The 17961-nt window shown below is 39.7% G+C and overlaps 1 protein-coding gene across 1 annotated transcript in view; it reads right to left on the bottom strand.

The window, feature by feature from the left end:
* The window catches only part of LOC108702601 (probable phospholipid-transporting ATPase IIA), a 46484-nt gene extending 33870 nt beyond the window's left edge, over positions 1 to 12614 (bottom strand). The window contains exons 1-2 of the mRNA XM_018238180.2: positions 12412 to 12614; positions 660 to 804 (exon numbers count right to left, since the gene is read on the bottom strand). Coding sequence (XP_018093669.1) covers positions 660 to 804; positions 12412 to 12479 — 213 coding nt within the window. The 5' untranslated portion in view covers positions 12480 to 12614. The remainder of the gene's footprint in view (positions 1 to 659; positions 805 to 12411) is intronic.
* Between the last annotated feature and the right edge of the window lie 5347 nt (positions 12615 to 17961).

Consider the following 17961-nt stretch of genomic DNA (forward strand, 5'->3'; position numbering starts at 1 on the left):
GTTCATAATCTTACTAGCAATGCTCGGCTGAACTACCAATTGGAGCATCAACAAAAGCATAGATGTAACTCAATTCTATTCTAATTAAAATGCTTTTAAATAAAAAAAAAAATCAATATGTAAACTGAACCTGTTTTGAAAATACAAAGACATTAAAGGAGAAATGTAATTTATATCTTAAAAAAAGGGCAAGAGGTCAATATTAATTCTAGTTGTGCTTCGTTGGCACACTCCATGCTACAGGCAAAAAGTACTGGCCCAACAAATACACAAGAAATCTATAAGGCCAAATTGTATATAACAGCTGTGTAAATGTGGAATAGCCAGCATGTAACCACAGATGGCTATTTAGCTGCAGGGGATTCATTATTTGACATCGGGAACCTGCTGTGGGGTCAGAGGCAACAGGATAACAGAGGGATAAAGAGTGACCTCCTGTTGTAAGGCAAGTGGAAAGTGGAGAGGTAGAAGCCGCTAGCTACTATTTATGTCCTTTTAATGAGGAGTATTTTGTTATATATTTCAGTGGGAACTGCCAGTTGTTTCCCATATACAGTAGAAGGTAAAGGAAGTGTGGCTGCTTCCTGGTAACAGGAAGTGACATCACATTACCCAGAAGTGAGCCAGTCATTTAGCAGATTGTGAGGAAAGTCCCTTACCCCTGGTAGGAACGTGAAGAAGTTGTATTTTTGGTTGTTGATAACGTTTTTGGGGTATCTCTGTTCCCTTTTCTCTGGGTGCCCAAGCCAGACGGTCCTTGGCCTTGGCTCCCGACGACCGCAGCATCCCACACATGGGCAACATCTGTGGAGAGAAGCCATAAAGATTATACACCGGTTTTCATTGTTTGTTTGATGGCTCTTAAAGGGCACTAATTTTGCCTGGTGTAGGCACTTAACAAGATCACCTATCTAGTGCTACCAATCCCTATTTCTGTAGGGAAATGAGAGCAGAGCAGGCAGTAACCCTTCCAACACATTCCTCTTGTCTCTGTCCTTATATATTAGGCACCTATCTAGTGTTACCAATCCCTATTTCTGTAGGGAAATGAGAGCAGAGCAGGTAATAACCCTTCCAACACTTTCCTCTTGTCTCTGTCCTTATATATTAGATACCTATCTAGTGTTACCAATCCCTATTTCTGTAGGGAAATGAGAGCAGAGCAGACAGTAACCCTTCCAACACTTTCCTCTTGTCTCTGTCCTTATATATTAGGCACCTATCTAGTGTTACCAATCCCTATTTCTGTAGGGAAATGAAAGCAGAGCAGGCAGTAACCCTTCCAACCATTTCCCCTTGTTTCTGTCCTATATTATATTTATTGGTAGCACTTTCTAACCTTTTTCTGTAGGGGAAATGAGACTAGAGCAAATGCCAAATCGTTCCAACACTTGTCTCTGTCCCCATATACACTATGTATCTCTCTCTCCTATGTTTTTTCTGCAGGGGAAATGATAGTAAAAGATCTTTTTAATAGGTTGGGGATTGTTGTTTAAACAGAAAGGTGCCGCAGAGTGGACACACTTGTGTTAATATTTCGATCATGTAACTCAAGCCATGAGCAACTGGAACATAATGGGTTGGGCTTCACAGAATCTTTGTCTTATGTGGCCTTGATTATTTACACTGGGAGTTGGCAGACGACGCGTCCGAATACTAAAATCAACAATGCGTCCGTCCCCAATTCTTTTTGTTTTAAAAAGCTGCTAATTTTGTTCAGAAAGCATAACTTCAGGATAATAAGCAAACAACATCCTTGTTCTTAAAATTACTCTTAGCAGGAATAAAGTCATTTCACAGACGTATATGATAGTTGATATATTGTAGTTGACAATACAGTATGAGGGAATAGCCTGTGTGCTCAGAACATTCCTTCTCTGTAAATTTTCTTTTATACATATGGGAAGGAGGTGCCATATTGTTTCCCTTAAGACAGTACAGTATGAGGGTATAGCTTATTGTGTGCCCAGAACATCCCATCTCTGTATATTTGTATTTATACATATGGGAAGGAGGTGCCATATTGTTTCCCTTAGACAGTACAGTATGAGGGTATAGCTTATTGTGTGCCCAGAACATTCCTTCTCTGTTTATTTGTATTTATACATATGGGAAGGAGGTGCCATATTGTTTCCCTTAGACAGTACAGTATGAAGGTATAGCTTATTGTGTGCCCAGAACATTCCTTCTCTGTATATTTGTATTTATACATATGGGAGGAGGTGCCATTTGTTTCCATTAGACAGTACAGTATGAGGGTATAGCTTATTGTGTGCCCAGAACATTCCTTCTCTGTATATTTGAATTTATACATATGGGAAGGAGCTGCCATATTGTTTACTTTAGACAGTACAGTATGAGGGTATATCTTATTGTGTGCCCAGAACATTCTTTAATTGTCACGGTCTATAGGGGGGTATTGCTCAAAAAGCCAGTGTCCTATATCAACTGCCACTATAGAACGGTCTGTTACAGCCTGAGCATGAAACTTGTGACACGTGTGCTGGTTGTCAGGCCTTTCTGGAACCAGTATGGGGGTTTCAGCAAACACTGTTACCTGAAGGCACAGAGGGCAACAAGAAAATCCAGTTTTCTGTAAACACAGTGTGAGAGTTAACTATACAGTGAAATAGGAAACAATTCAATATCAATATCTCTGTTTTACAGTGGGAACATGATTCAGGCAGGGAGGTTCCATATTCCATAATTGCCTAGGTTACCCATTACAGGTGGTAGTTGTTTTATAGGGTGCCATATTACCACATTTCTGTATTTGAGTTGTTTTATCAAAAAAATAATCATTCACCATTTTTAAAATCTGAATCAAATTTTATAATAAAAGCAGCTTTCCACCCAGGGGTGTAACTTCAGAATAGCCAGACCCTGTGGCTGCAGGGGTTCCAGGAGGTACAGGGGCCCCATGATGCCATAATTAAAGGAGAACTAAAAATGAATTTGGCTAAAAATGCCATATTTTATATAATGACCTTATTGCACGAGGCTAAAGCTTCAGCTTGTCAATAGCAGCAATGATCCAGGACTTCAAACTTGTCACAGGGGGTCACCATCTTGGAAAGTGTCTGTGACTCTCACATGCTCAGTGGGCTCTGATTGGCTGTTGAGAAGCTAAGCTTAGGGCTCGTCACTAATCATCCAGCAGAAAATGAGCTTCCCTTATAATATAAGCTGATGCTACAGGTTTGCTGATTATTAAATTCTGATGCTAATTGCACTGGTTTCTGTGCTGCCATGTAGTAATTATCTGTATTAATTACTAATCAGCCTTATATTGTGACATTTCTATTCTATGTGTACTGTATATTGTGAGTGGGTCCCTAAGCTCAGTAAGTGACAGCAGCACAGAGCATGTGCAGTGAATCAGCAGAAAAGAAGATGGGAAGCTACTGGGGCATCTTTGGAGACACAGATCATTACTGCTAAAGGGTTGTGGTTGCCTTGGGCTCGTACAGAAGCCCAAAACATAATGTACAACTTTAGTTAGGTTTCAGTTCTCCTTTAATGAGTAGTTTAAACAAATATCTGTAAAACAGGTCAACCTCTGGATATGTTGGGGGCCCTAAAATTAATTTGCTGTGGGGCCCAGTAACATGTAGTTACGTCACTGTAATTCCACAATATTTCAGCACCTGCATCGACCTTCAAGACAAGAACGATAAGATAAAGAGTGAGCAGTAGTGAATTGATTCCGTCGCAGCAGTGAGTGAGTCTGTAGAGTTCAGTACTGAGGCTCTATGGAAACATTCTAATGAGGGGGTACATTATTCCTATTGTAGGGCAAACAAATACCCATATAGGTACACCCATTTTTAAAGTTGTGCTAATTAACTTACTGTGCTACTCCTGGGCCTAGTACAAAATTCCTTGTGTGCACACATATGCAATTCACACCGTCAATTCACAACTTCTAGCATTCCTTAACTGCCTGACATATCATACTATTGCCAGAATGCTATTCCCTTAGGGCAGAGACACACGTGAAGATTCGCCTGGCGACTAATCGCCTCTTCTTCGTGGCAACTAATCTCCCTGAAAAGTCTTCCCGCCAGCTAGAATCTAAATAGGAGCGCTTCGTTTTCCGAATCCGCCTGAAGTTTCCTGGTGATGGTCAAAACTGTCAAATTCGACTAGGGAATGATCCAAAGTTTTGTAAAAAATTAGAATTTTGAGATTGATCATACTCTTGCCCTTTTAAAAATTCAAATTCAACTATTTGCCACCTCAAACCTGCCTAATTACTGTTTAAGTCAGTGGGAGAGGTCCAGGGATCAATTTGGAGATGTTTGCAGCCTTCCCGACATTCGAGTTTGAACAATTCGAATCGGGTTGTTTAAATTCATTCGATTTTAAAAATTCAATTTTAATAATACATTTCGGGCAGTTGAATTTCGAATTAATTGGAATTTAAGGGAGTTTAAAAAAAACTCACACGAATTCGAAATTCGACCCTCGATAATATGTGCCTCTTATCGTCTCATAAATACAGGTAATGTAAACAACTCTGCAGTTGGTCTACATATTTTGTTTTAGGGTTTTGGAACTATTTGATTTTCTATACTGCATATTCATTCCAAGACTAGAATATCTGATATAGGTACTAGGGATCTACCTTTTCAAAGTTAGTTCCACTACACCCTAGTGATGTACTACACCCTAGTGATGTAGTCATAAAACTCCACGAGACACATGTATTTACCTACAGGTCGGCTGGGTTCGGCTATAAAATATAGGCCATGCACAGGTTCAGGCTTGTTGTGGACAGAATTTAGTGACCCTTCTCCTTTAGCAGTTTAATTATGGTTGTATCATTGGGTTGGGCGAACCTCTGTCCTTCATCAACAGCATTTAGTCTTATGAAAAATATTGGCTCCTGGCCTAAAGTGGTGATAAATGGTATTGCAGCTCTTCATCTGTTAACCATAATTTTTAGATATTTTTAAATTATTTTAATGACCTGTTCCATCTAGACAGAGTCGGGAGCTGGCTTATGAATGGTGCCAGCCAACAGACTTATATAATGATTTATATCTGGCTGAAAATCAGGCAGGTAATATTTCTATTAGATCGAGGACTACATCTCTGCATTAATACTGCCCTCCATCCGATGACTTGCCCATGACGGCAATGATGACCCGATCGTTAGTCCTAGGGCCAAACAAGTGGCTCTTATAATGTATGGCTTGCCTAAAAGCTATATACATTATATTATAAATTGTTTGAAAAGAGATGATATTTACAGGGGACATAAATCCATATAAAATATATACTGAAAGCAAACTTGTCAATATATTTGGAATATTTTGATTTTAAAATGATTTGTAAATGCAGTTGCTATTGAAAAGCAGTATTTGTCGCTCTGTCTCTTTCGATTCCCCCACACTGCTGATCTTGACTACATACAAGGTCACAGTAGTCAGCTCTATAAGCTTCTGTGACATTACTTCTTTAGAGATCGATTAAAATGCAGACCCTGCAGCAAGGCATTGTGGGAAATGAAGTCTTGGTTGGAGAGAAGGCTGGTCATGTCAGGGCCGGATTTACATAACAGGCGCCCCTAGGCGCATGCGCAAATTTTCAGCATTGGGTTCAGAGTACTGGGGATTGGTGGTGCAATGGAAATTTTAAAAACTATTGTATCTCCTGCGAATCCCCAGTGCTTCCGAACCATTGCAGATGTGGTTGGGCAGCATGCCACCCCCCTAAAATTCTTCTACACTCTTCCAAAGGTACGTGTAGTCAGGATCAGCACTGAAGAGAATACTACTATCATATACAACTTACAACAATACCATTATTAATATATAAATATATTATAATTATGTTTTCTAGATTTCTTTTTCAATGGCATTGTCTGATCACCTTCCACACAAGTGCCATATTCCCAACAGCCAGCCTCGAGGAAATGTAACCAGGCCGGAAAATCAGGCTGTCCCAGTGCTGAGCTCAGATTAGCCAGAGGCAGGCGGAGTCTTTCTGACTCTTTCAGTTAAAACATTCCTAAGGTATGTGGCATCCCATATATATATATATATATATATATATATATATATATATATATATATATATATATATATATATATATATATATATATATATATATATATATATATATATATATATATATATATATATATATATATATATATATATATATATATATATATATATATAGTTATAGTAGCTGAGAATGACAAAGGACTCATGTCCAACAAAAACAGTTATTTATATATTTACTTTAAAAAAAAAAAAAAGGTAGTGGTTGAAAAGACAAAGGGTGGAATTAAAAGACAAATAGTAAAATAAAATAATAATATTGTGAAACTTAAATTTTTTTTACATACCCCGATTTTAAGTTCCCACTTATTTTGCATCATTTGTTTGTGGTCACACTAATAATATATATTATCTCTCTCTATCTCTATATATATATATATATATATATATATTATAATATTGTATTATATATTATAATATCTATATATCTATATATAATAATGCATTTCCCTGATTTACATTTGCACTGATTTTACACCATTATATTGTGGTCTCCTGAAAAAACATAAAATGGGGGTCTTACTAGAATGAAAATCTAATGTTTGAATGCTTCTAAGATCTTTCTGACAGGTATTGATGACCCCAACAGCACAAAATATAGAACAACCAACTGCAAACTGTTAAAATTATCCTTGCTTTCCCCAGCTGATTGTAGTGTGTAGAGTTCCTGTATTCAGGACCGCCATCAGAAATCGCAGGGTCCCATACGACAAAATTTCCTGGGCCCCCTGGGCTGCACACACCGCAACCCCCACCTACAGATCCGCCCTCCCCACCCCCACAGGTCCACCCCCCACCACACAGTAAAAAAACAAAAAAAACAAAAAAAAATATTGGTGGCTAGGGTTCCCACATGTTAATAAAAAATAAAAAGATATTGGTGGTCAGGGTCCCCCATAAAAAAAACTTTTGTGGCCAGGGCCCCCCCGTTAAAAAATATTGGTGGCTAGGACCCCACATGAGAAAAGAAAAATTGGTGGCCAGGCCCCCCCCCACACATTATGAGAAAATTGGTGGCCAGGGCCCCTTAAACGTCCATGATTCCCGAAGTCAGCAGCTCTCAGAAAGATGGGGGGCCCAGCTAATCAAGTAAGTGTGGCGTGGCAGGGCCCCCTTACCCTCGGGCCCCCTACAACTCTCCCCCCTGTCCCCCCCTGATGGCTGCCCTGCCTGTATTTATAGTATATTGTCACACCTTATCCAGCCCAGGGCACCCCCCAACCCACGACAAACACAATGTCTCTAACTCTCCCCACATTAGATACGGGATATCTGACCAACTGAATGAGCTGGTGTAGCCACACCTCAGCTGCAATAAGTCACCTGTGCCTGCAGTAAACACCTTCTGCAAATACCATCAACAGCCAAGTGCAACCAAACCCCACCAATCACATAGTGCCAGTGGCTTAAAGGAGAACTAAACCTTCAAAATTAATATGGCTAAAAATGCCATATTTTATTTACTGAACTTATTGCACGAGGCTAAAGTTTCAGCTTGTCAATAGCAGCAATGATCCAGGACTTCAAACTTGTCACAGGGGGTCACCATCTTGGAAAGGGTCTGTGACACTCACATGCTCAGTGGGCTCTCAGCAGCTGTTGAGAAGCTAAGTTTAGGGGTCGTCACTAATTATCCAGCAGAAAATAAGGTTCCCCTGTAATATAAGCTGATGCTACAGGTTTGCCGATTATTAAATTCTGACACAAATTGCACTGGTTTCTGTGCTGCCATGTAGTAATTATCTGTATTAATTACTAATCAGCCTTATATTGTGACATTTCTATTCTATGTGTACTGTATATTGTGAGTCCCTAAGCTCAGTGAGTGACAGCAGCACAGAGCATGTGCAGTGAATCAGCAGAAAAGAAGATTTGGAGCTACTGGGGCATCTTTGGAGACACAGATCTTTACTGCTAAAGGGCTGTGGTTGCCTTGGGCTGGTACAGAAGCACAAAACATAATGTACAACATTTCTGTCCTACTTTTTTAGTTATGTTTTAGTTTTTCTAAACTTTTCAAAATACCAGGGGCATCACTACACCGTATTATTAGTGATATTCCTAATACTCCAGTAAAATTACATGTTTTGCAAATATATCATGAATATGCACTTATATACACTAGGGCCCCACTTGGTCTCCTACAGTCAGATATTGTTTCCCTTATTATGTCCCTATACAATTCAGTGTATGCTGAATTAAAGAGAAGAGGGGTGCGGACACGTGTGTCATGTGAAGAACCAAATTCTAGCAACCTAAAGCAGCCGATCCTCAGGTGGTATGTACTGGACTGCTATTTGAAAGCAACCATTTGATTGGTTGATATGGGTTACTAGCAGTGACATAACTACATATTACTGGGTACCAAAGCAAATAATTTTTCAGGCTCACAAAATGTCTAGAGGTTGATGTGTTTTACCAATATTTATTAAAATTGTATGTGAATTAGGGCCTTATGGGCCCTTTTCCACCTGCCCCCCCCCTGCAGTCACAGGGTCTGCTACTAGCCCCTGGTTACTAGACTTGGGGCATATTCTGTAACTGGTTGCCACCAGCCTAATTTTGAACTAAACACCCCAATTTAAGTCCAATTCCAGAATAAATGTGTAGGCTTCAAAATCAGACAGATATACAGTATAAAGGCAATCATACTTGCCTGCCTCACAGTTAGACAATACGGCTTCTTTGCCAAATATAGGTATGGGACCCATTATCCAGAATGCTCGGGACATGGAGTTTTCCTTATAAGGGATCTTTCTGTAATTTAGATCTCTGGGACCTGGAGTTTTCCTTACAAGGGATATTTCCATAATTTAGATCTCTGTGCCTTAAATCTACAAAAAAAATCATATAAACATTAAGTAAACGCAATAGGCTGGTTTTGCTTCCAATAAGAATTAATTATATCTTAGTTGGAATCAAGTACAAGTTACTGTTTTATTATTAAAAAATCAATTTTAAAAATTTGAATTAATTGATTATAATGGGGTCGATGGGAGACAGCCTTCCCGTAAGTCTGGATAACAGGTTTCCGGATAACGGATCCCATACCTGTAACGGCAAAACAGAAAAAAACCCTCACAAAATAACCATGTTTTTCACGTGCCATTGTTTCCGAGAATCCCAGAACCCATATCTTGTGTTTTGAAATATATCTTTGATAATTACTATGGGGTAACGGTAATAAAAGTGATACTATTCACATCTAGTTTAATAACACTAAGGGGCAGATTTATCAAGGGTCGAATTTCGAAGTATAAAATACTTCGAAATTCGACCATCGAATAGAATCCTCCGACATCCGAATTTGAAGTTGGAGGATTTTATTTATCGTACTATCGTATTCCGATCGTAGTACGATTGAATAGAATCCTCCGACATCCGAATTTGAAGTTGGAGGATTTTATTTATCGTACTATCGTATTCCGATCGTAGTACGATTGTATGATTTTCCTTCGAAAATCAAAAACTTAGAAATATGCTCTGGCAGGTCCCCATAAGCTAACATAGCACTTCGGCAGGTTTAAGTTGGCGAAGTACTGAAGTCAAATTTTTTTTTAAAGATTATTGAATGGTCGAATAGTCAAACGATCTTTACTTCGAAATCGAAGTAAATTCGAAGTCATAGTATCCTATTCGAATTCACTTCGACCCTTGATAAATCTGCCCCTCAGCAACCAATCAGATATTTGTATTTAAACAGGTCACCATCTTCTTTGCTGCTAATCTTTACTAGACCTGGTCCAAGTTTTGCAACTTTTATTACATTATTTAACCCCAGATATGTTTGGTCATAGTCTATCAACTACCTGTTGGGGACTGAGTTGTTCCCTATTTGATTGTCTGTAACAGAGACCCTTTATTAATTGCAGTTGATCTCCACTAGTGATGAACGTATATGTCGCGTTTCGCTTTGCTGAAAAATTCCCGAAATTTTGTAAAACGCACTGAAGTCATTGGGCGTTTTTACAGGCTACAATTTTTACGCCGGCGTTATAGTCAATGAACGTCCGGAATAGTGTTGACGCGCGGCGATTTTGATGTGAGCGACTTTTCAGATGCGTGTCCAAATTCATTATGAATTCATGCAATGCGAATTTATTCGCTTACCACTATTCTATTTGTGTCACATGCTATAAATGAATCAGTGCATAACAGACCTAGTTATATACACGATACCTCATATAAAAGGATCGTTACAAGCCTCACCCCTCTGTGTATAATGTTCTATTCTGTCCTTAGAAAAGAGAGTGGAGAGAGTGGAGAGAAAATAAACATTTTTATAAAAGTTCCTTTTGTCTCCCACGCTAGTTTCAGGGGGTGGCAGTACATGGGTACTTTTTCAGTAAGCAGTTCACATTGTTCACCCAGTATATACATTCCACACTATAGTAACAACTCCTCTGACATGTTTTATTAACATTTTCAGATTACATTTTATATGGCATCCAATTATCAGCTCACATAGAAGTTCTGTTATACAGGTATGGAATCTGTTATTCGGAAACCTGTTATCCAGAAAGCTCCAAATACTGGAAAGGCCTTCTCCCATAGACTCCATTTTATCCAAATCAAAATTTTTAAAAATGATTTACTTTTTCTCTGTAATGATAAAACAGTACTTTGCACTTGATACAAACTGAGATATAGTTAATCCTTATTGGAAGCAAAATCAGCCTATTGGGTTAAATTGATGATTTTCTAGTTGACTTAAGGTATGAAGATTCAAATTCCGAAAATATCCGGAAGACCCCAGTCCCGAACAGGTCCAACTCTGAGTACCACTCATGTATTATAAGTGATAATGTACCCCCTACTGCAAATGATAAGGATATTAGAAGTCACTGAGGGGTTCTGTGACCATATAAAGGCACACGGCTGCAGGCTGAGTTATACATGGAACTCAGAGTATCACTCATGTATTATAAGGGATAATGTACCCCCTACTGTAAATGATAAGAATATTAGAAGTCACTGAGGGGTTGTTCTGTGACAATATAAAGGCACAAGGCTGCAGTCTGAGTTATATAGGGAACTCCGAGTATCACTCATGTATTATAAGGGATAATGTACCCCCTACTGTAAAAGATAAGGATATTAGAAGTCTCTGAGGGGTTCTGTGACCATATAAAGGCACAAGGCTGCAGGCTGAGTTATACAGGGAACTCTAAGTATCACTCATGTATTATAAGGGATAATGTACCCCCTACTGCAAATGATAAGGATATTAGAAGCCACTAAGGGGTTCTGTGACCATATAAAGGCACAAGGCTGCAGACTGAGTTATACAGGGAACTCTGAGTATCACTCATGTATTATAAGGGATCAGGCCTGGACTGGGAGTCAAAATAGGCCTTGCCATTCCAAGTACACGGAGGCCCAAACAGCCCCCTACCAGCCCACTTTCTATGGAACCATACAGCAGCCCCTCTGGCATTTGCCAGAACCCACAGATTGCCAGTCCGGGGCCTGTTAAAGGGATAATGTAGCCCCTACTCTAAATGATAAGGATATTACAAGTCACTGAGGGGTTCTGTGACCATATAAAGGCACAAGGCTGCAGGCTGAGTTATACAGGGAACTCTGAGTATCACTCATGTATTATAAGGGATAATGTACCCCCTACTGTAAATGATAAGGATATTAGAAGTCACTGAGGGGTTGTTCTGTGACCATATAAAGGCACAAGGCTGCAGGCTGAGTTATACAGGGAACTCCGAGTATCACTCATGTATTATAAGGGGTAACGTACTCCCTACTGTAACCATATAAAGGTGCAATTCTATACAAATATAAAAATATACAGTAAGACCACCCAAGCTATTACCACTCCTCTCGTGCTGTGGGTGATGGGAGTTGCATGTCGACTGAGGGGCTGCTGGTTGGGCAAGCCTGGTATAAAGGTTGCTGCTGCCATCTTGCCCTGCTATATCTGCTCTCCCCCACTCTTCATACTGTTCTCTGTGGTGCCCTGCGTGCGGACTCCAATTTTGGCCCCTAAAGGCAGCACGGCCTATGATAAGTATTATGCTTTAGCCACATTTATCAGCCAGTGAAACAGCTTATGCGTCCATGCACCCCAACCACCCCCATAATTCCTTCTCTCTATAATAGCAATAAGGTTTATGTCATTTGTAAGCGATCAAAGACCCCAAAGATCAGGGTTGGGGATACACAGCATTTTCCTTTATATTCCACCTGCACATTACACACAGCCACTGCCTATGGAGTGAAGATAGAGACAGTTCCTCTGTATTGAATGTACACTGCATTATAATCAGCAGCCCACTCCCATCCAGGGCCCCGCACACATCCCAGGGCCACAACAAACCCGCTTACCCTTTCTTGTGTTTGCTGTCTGCTCGTTTCTTCCGCCTGACAGGCTGTAAAGGGATATTGTCGGTCATCTTGGGAGCTGTAGGGCTGTGGGTGTTGTTGGGAATGTGTGTGTTGCAGGAGGGAGGTGGAGCTTCCCTTTATTTCCCAGGGTAGGCTGTGAGCTCATATAGGATCAGCCAGTCCCACATTCACTTACACACACAGCACAATGGCTGCACCTACATTAACTCTTTCTGCTCTAGCTCTGAGCAGCAGCAAAAAGAACCAGCGCCAGAACCCTAAAATAAACAGCTTGGCAAGCACAAATGCCTGCAAAAAGGTTGTCAGTTATATTATAAATTATATTTGATACATTTTATGTGTTCTTGAAACAATAGGTCGAAATAATGTTTCCTCCATTCACCTCACTTCCTGCTCCGACGTCTGGACTGTACCTCCCAGCTGTCTCGTTTGTAGAGGGACAGTCCCTCTTTTGACAGCTCAAACTGCAGTCCCTTGTTTGTATTGGAAATTCTCGATTTTCTCTGCATTGAACAGGCAGAAAAAGAAACAATGTTTCTAACTTAATTGGCTTTTGGCAGAGAGCCCAGGACAACCACAGCTGCAGATAAGATACTTTTGTAACAATTTTGAGATAAGCAAATAAGTATTGGTAACAATATAAGATAACAGGTCTCTTGGGAGTTAGACTCACAGCTTAAAGGGCAATTCGCCTTCATTAACAAAACTGTAATAACTGGAAAAAAAAACCAGAAATATGTTCAAACTTTCATAACCTGCCAAATTTTCTAAAATGAACGTGGTAATTAGGGGGTGTGATCACAAAAATGGGCGTGATCCAAAAATTTGCCACAACAAGTGGTACCTAGGAAAAATGCCTTCCCCCAAGTGTTTTTTAATCAAATAATAGGACAATATCAGGAGTGATTTAGAAATTGATTCATATGATAAATATGCGCAATGGCACTTGTGTGCTTCGATTTCCGAAGTTGCCTCTCGAGGAAACTTCGGGCAACTTTGGAAATCGAAGCGCCCTAATAGTTTGGACTTTTAAAGGCAATTTGCGGAGTAACGACTGTTCGCCAGAGGGAAAAGTCACCTGATGATAGAGCACGAACGAAACCCATGCGTATTGTCCTCTAAATCTGTTAGTGAACTGGTGATGTCTCTGCGGATTGGATTTCTGGTGAATTGACGCTATTGTTGGCCACTTACCCCTTTAGTGAATCTGCCCCCTTGTGTCACTACACCCCCATTAGGCCTCAGGCCATACCCAAAGTTCTGCCCTATGCTGTCTGTATCTGGGGTAATACTGAGGTAATATTGGAAGCAGGGAGGATTTTTCCTCTAACCCCTCGCACGCAAACTTGCCGGTCACCCAAAATCCTCAGTCTGTCTTTTCAGGGAAACCTGTTCCCACTTCTCTGCTCCCCCAATAATTACAACTCTATTCAGGCCCCTTACAGCCCCTTTCATTTCAGGGTTACCATTAATCCGAGTGCAAATTCTGTGGAGCTGTAAAGTGGACTGTTACTGTGCAACCAAGTGAAAGAATGAGTAAAGTTAAAATGTTAAAGGGGTTGTTCACCTTTAAATTTACTTTATAGTATGATGTAGAGTGATATTCTGAGACAATTTGCAATTGGTTTTCATTTTTTATTATTTGTGGTTTTTGAGTTAGCTTATTATTTAGCAGCTCTCTGGCTTGAAATGCAAGCAATCTGGTTGCTAGGGTCCAAATTGCTCTAGCAACCATGCATTGATTTGAATATGAGACTGGAATATAAATAGGAATGACCTGTATTGAAAGACAAGTAATACAAAGTAGCAATAACAATAAATGTGTAGCCTTATAGAGCATTTGAATTTAGATGGGGTCAGTGACCCCCATTTGAAAGTTGGAGAGCATCAGAAGAAGAAGGCAAATAATTTAAAAAACTATAAAATATAAATAATGAAGACCAATTGAAAAGTTGCTTCGAATTGGCTATTCTAAAACATACACGTTAACTTAAAGGTGAACCACCTCTTTAAGGTCATAATTAGCTAATTGGAGATGTACAGTAATATTTTTGTTCTTTAATAGCTGTGATCAATGAAATGTGTCATATAATCTATCCAGTTCTTAAAGGCTGCTATGTTGTTTCTGAACAATGATTCCCTGACCCATGATAATTTGGAGGGGTTTACCATCACGTGGGCAACAAATGCTCTTAGTTGCCCCGTACACCTGTCACAGCTCCATATTTATCAACCAGGGGGCTTGCTATTTAATATTATAAGGAATAGTGAGACGTGGGCACACATTTTATCTGCCATTAACTACGTTTGCCACTGGATGGTATAGGCAGACCTGTGTGCCACTAAGAAAGAAATAAGGGATCACAGCAGCCTGCATGAGGTCCTGCATGATGCTTAAAGGGGTGGTTCACCTTTATGTTAACTTTTAGTTTGTTATAGAATTGCTAATTCTAAGCAACATTTCAATTGGTCTTCATTTTTTCTTTTTTATAGTTTTTGAATTAGTTGCCTTTTTCTTCTGACTCTTCCTAGTTTTCAAATAGGGAGTCACTGACCCCTTAGGGGAAAAAAATGCTTTGTAAGGCTACAAATGTATTGTATTGTATTTTGTTACTCCTCTTTCTATTCCAGTCCTCTCCTATTTATATTCTGGTAGCTCTAAATCAATGCATGGTTGCTAAGGCAATTTGGGCCATAGCATCCAGACTGCTGAAACTGCAAACTGGAGAGCTGCTGAATAAAAAGCTAAATAACAAAAAACACAAATAATAAAGCATGGAAACCAATTGCAAATTGTCTTAGAATCAGACGCTAATTCACTAAAATGTGAAGTGGTGTCCAGGGTGCTGAACGATGGCAAAGTTTCGCTAGCGTTAATTTGGCAAGCAAAGCGAAGTTGCGCTAGCGTTGGCTAATTTGCATACGGCAGGAAGTTAAATTTCAATGGACGTTTCAATGGATGTATATGTTGCAGCAAATACATTACACTACAAAAGCCCAGGAAACCTTAAAATAAAATAAAGTTGTTATATTGCCCTACACATGTGCCTAGTTTATGTGCCATATGTTAGGAAATGTAGGGGGGAAGCCGGGTAACCTAAAAAAATTTACGATCTTTTTCAGCCTATCACCCTGAAAAACCGAAAAGTCGCTAGTGTTTTTTGGGACTTAGAAAAATATAAAAAAATGTTTTGAGGAAGTCCTATCTACTCTATTGCACTTCGCCTGGTCTGAGGTGGCGAAGGCAAATCCGGCACAAGAGGTAACGTTAATACGCATCTTAGTGAATTTGCGTAGTTACGTCCATTCGCCAGAGCGAGAATTCGCCTGGCGCTAGAGTGTGAAGTAGCGCTACAGTCTGCTTCGCTAGCAAAGTCCCGAAATGATGTCACACTGTCGGCTTTTCACCAGTGTTAATCACTTCACCCTTTAGTAAATTTGCCCCATTGAGTCTGAGTCTTTGGTGCTTGGGATCCTATATCTAGAATGTCAGCCATAAATCAAAGCTGTTGTATTTCTACAAGGAAAAAGAGACGTAACTAAAATACACAGGAGATTTTGTTCAGATTTTATGGGTCCGATTTTATCTAACCTTGCAAATTAACGCCACAAGATGGATCCTAATTTTTGCATCAATCTCAGATACCACAAAATCCAATTTCTCATTCAGAACACCAATAAGCCAATTTTCACCTTAGAATAACTTTTTCATGCACTTTCCTGGGTTTCTCGGATGTAAAGAAAATTGCATATGGGGAAAATGAAAGGTTTCCCTTTATTTATGTAGAATGAGTTTACCGTTTGGCCAACACAACACCTTTACCTAGAATTACAAATACCCAAGGGCACATGGACAATGTACAAAAGAAATATTCGATTTGCATCCCTAAGGGATTAGGTGCTGCCACTGTAACTGTGTCGTTTAATGACGAATGGGTGGCTATTCAAATCAATATGGGCAAAAAAGGGAGCAAGTAAAAGCCATAAAGCATGGAAATTGGTGCAAGTCAACTCAGTTTATAGTAATCAATCTTAAAAACGAAAAACCTGCAGGGGAATGTAGCACCATTCTTCCGGATAGCCCTGTTCTCATTCAGGAGCATGAAAGCGCTAAACACAAAAGGGAATGCAAATTAACATGTTCCATCTGCATTTGACGTTTTCATGCACCTAAATGAGGGCCATCTGGAAGAATGAGCCGTGTGTCATCAGTGCTTTATGGCTGAAAATCACCAGTATAGCTTCTCCCACTATCAACAGTTTCAGCACTTTAGGACCTTGGCTGACGTGATTTGTCACTAGCAATAAAAATGAACAACTGTGGGTGACAAGTCTCCTGAAAATGCTTTTCCTTCAGCAAAAACAGTCTATGGTAACAATGCACCACTTTGTTCTTCTGAAGTTGCCTTTGTAGGAAACTTTGGGCGACTGTGTAGGTTTTACCACCAGCAATTTCAGTTATTGCCAGTGGAGAAGCATTTTCAGGAGATTGTCATCCGCAGTCATGCTTTTTTTTTTTTTAATCGTGGGTGACAAATCTCTCAGTCAGCCACGGCTGGGAGTAGACAAAATACCCTTGATACAAACTTTGGTGGAGTTGGTGAGAATATATGCTTCCTATGGACCAAAAATGAGTCTCTTACTAGCTGCAATTCATGCAATTGTCTGTTAATGACATTACACATCAACACGGAGGGCCATAGACTTGAGCGATCCTTACAGAGTCATCATGTGTAAACTGGTAGTGTAGCCAGATTATTCAGTGTTACACAAACAATTTAGAATCCAAGAACTGTTCTGAATTACAATGAAAATGTTGACAATGTTGCAGTAGTACTAGCCCAACTTGATGACCTCCATCTTCAGGATTATAAACATTTGCCGCAACCTAGAAGTACGGTTTCCACCTATTTCGGGGGGGGGGGGGGGGAGAACCGGCCTTCCTATATTCTTGCCATTTTTCCTATTAAAGTGGACCCGTCACCCAAAATTTTTTTTTCAAATCCTATTTTATCATGTTAGTCAAGCAAAATGAACTTTAATTACACTGTATAAATTATTTGAATCTTGTTTCCATCAGTCTGGGACTCATAATTATAGCAAGTAGGCAGGAGCCATTTTGTGGACACTGTTATTAAGGCAAGCCTTGCATCATCTCAGAATCTTGTTTGTGCACCAGAATGTGGGACATGATGTCCATCCCCATGTCCTGGCTACACAATTAAATGGTTAAGCGAACTGGGGGAATGTAGGGAGAGCAGTGACATCTAGGAAGTGCCTAATGGAAAGTGAAAGTAATTGCTTGCCCCGCCTGTATGCCTAGGCATAGAGGAGGGGCAGGCAATATTTGATTGACAGCTGATATTTTTAAATGAGTTTACAACAGCTATGAACGCTTTAATGAAAAAAAGAAATTGGATTTCATATTTAATTTGAAAAGGACTTTTATTATACAGATTTTTATGTCTGGGTGACGGGTCCACTTTAATAACATAGGCATCAAGCATCATTTTTACCTACCAGGCCGGT

Source organism: Xenopus laevis, chromosome 9_10S (genome assembly GCF_017654675.1).
Source record: "Xenopus laevis strain J_2021 chromosome 9_10S, Xenopus_laevis_v10.1, whole genome shotgun sequence".
In the NCBI taxonomy this organism is placed as follows: domain Eukaryota; kingdom Metazoa; phylum Chordata; class Amphibia; order Anura; family Pipidae; genus Xenopus; species Xenopus laevis.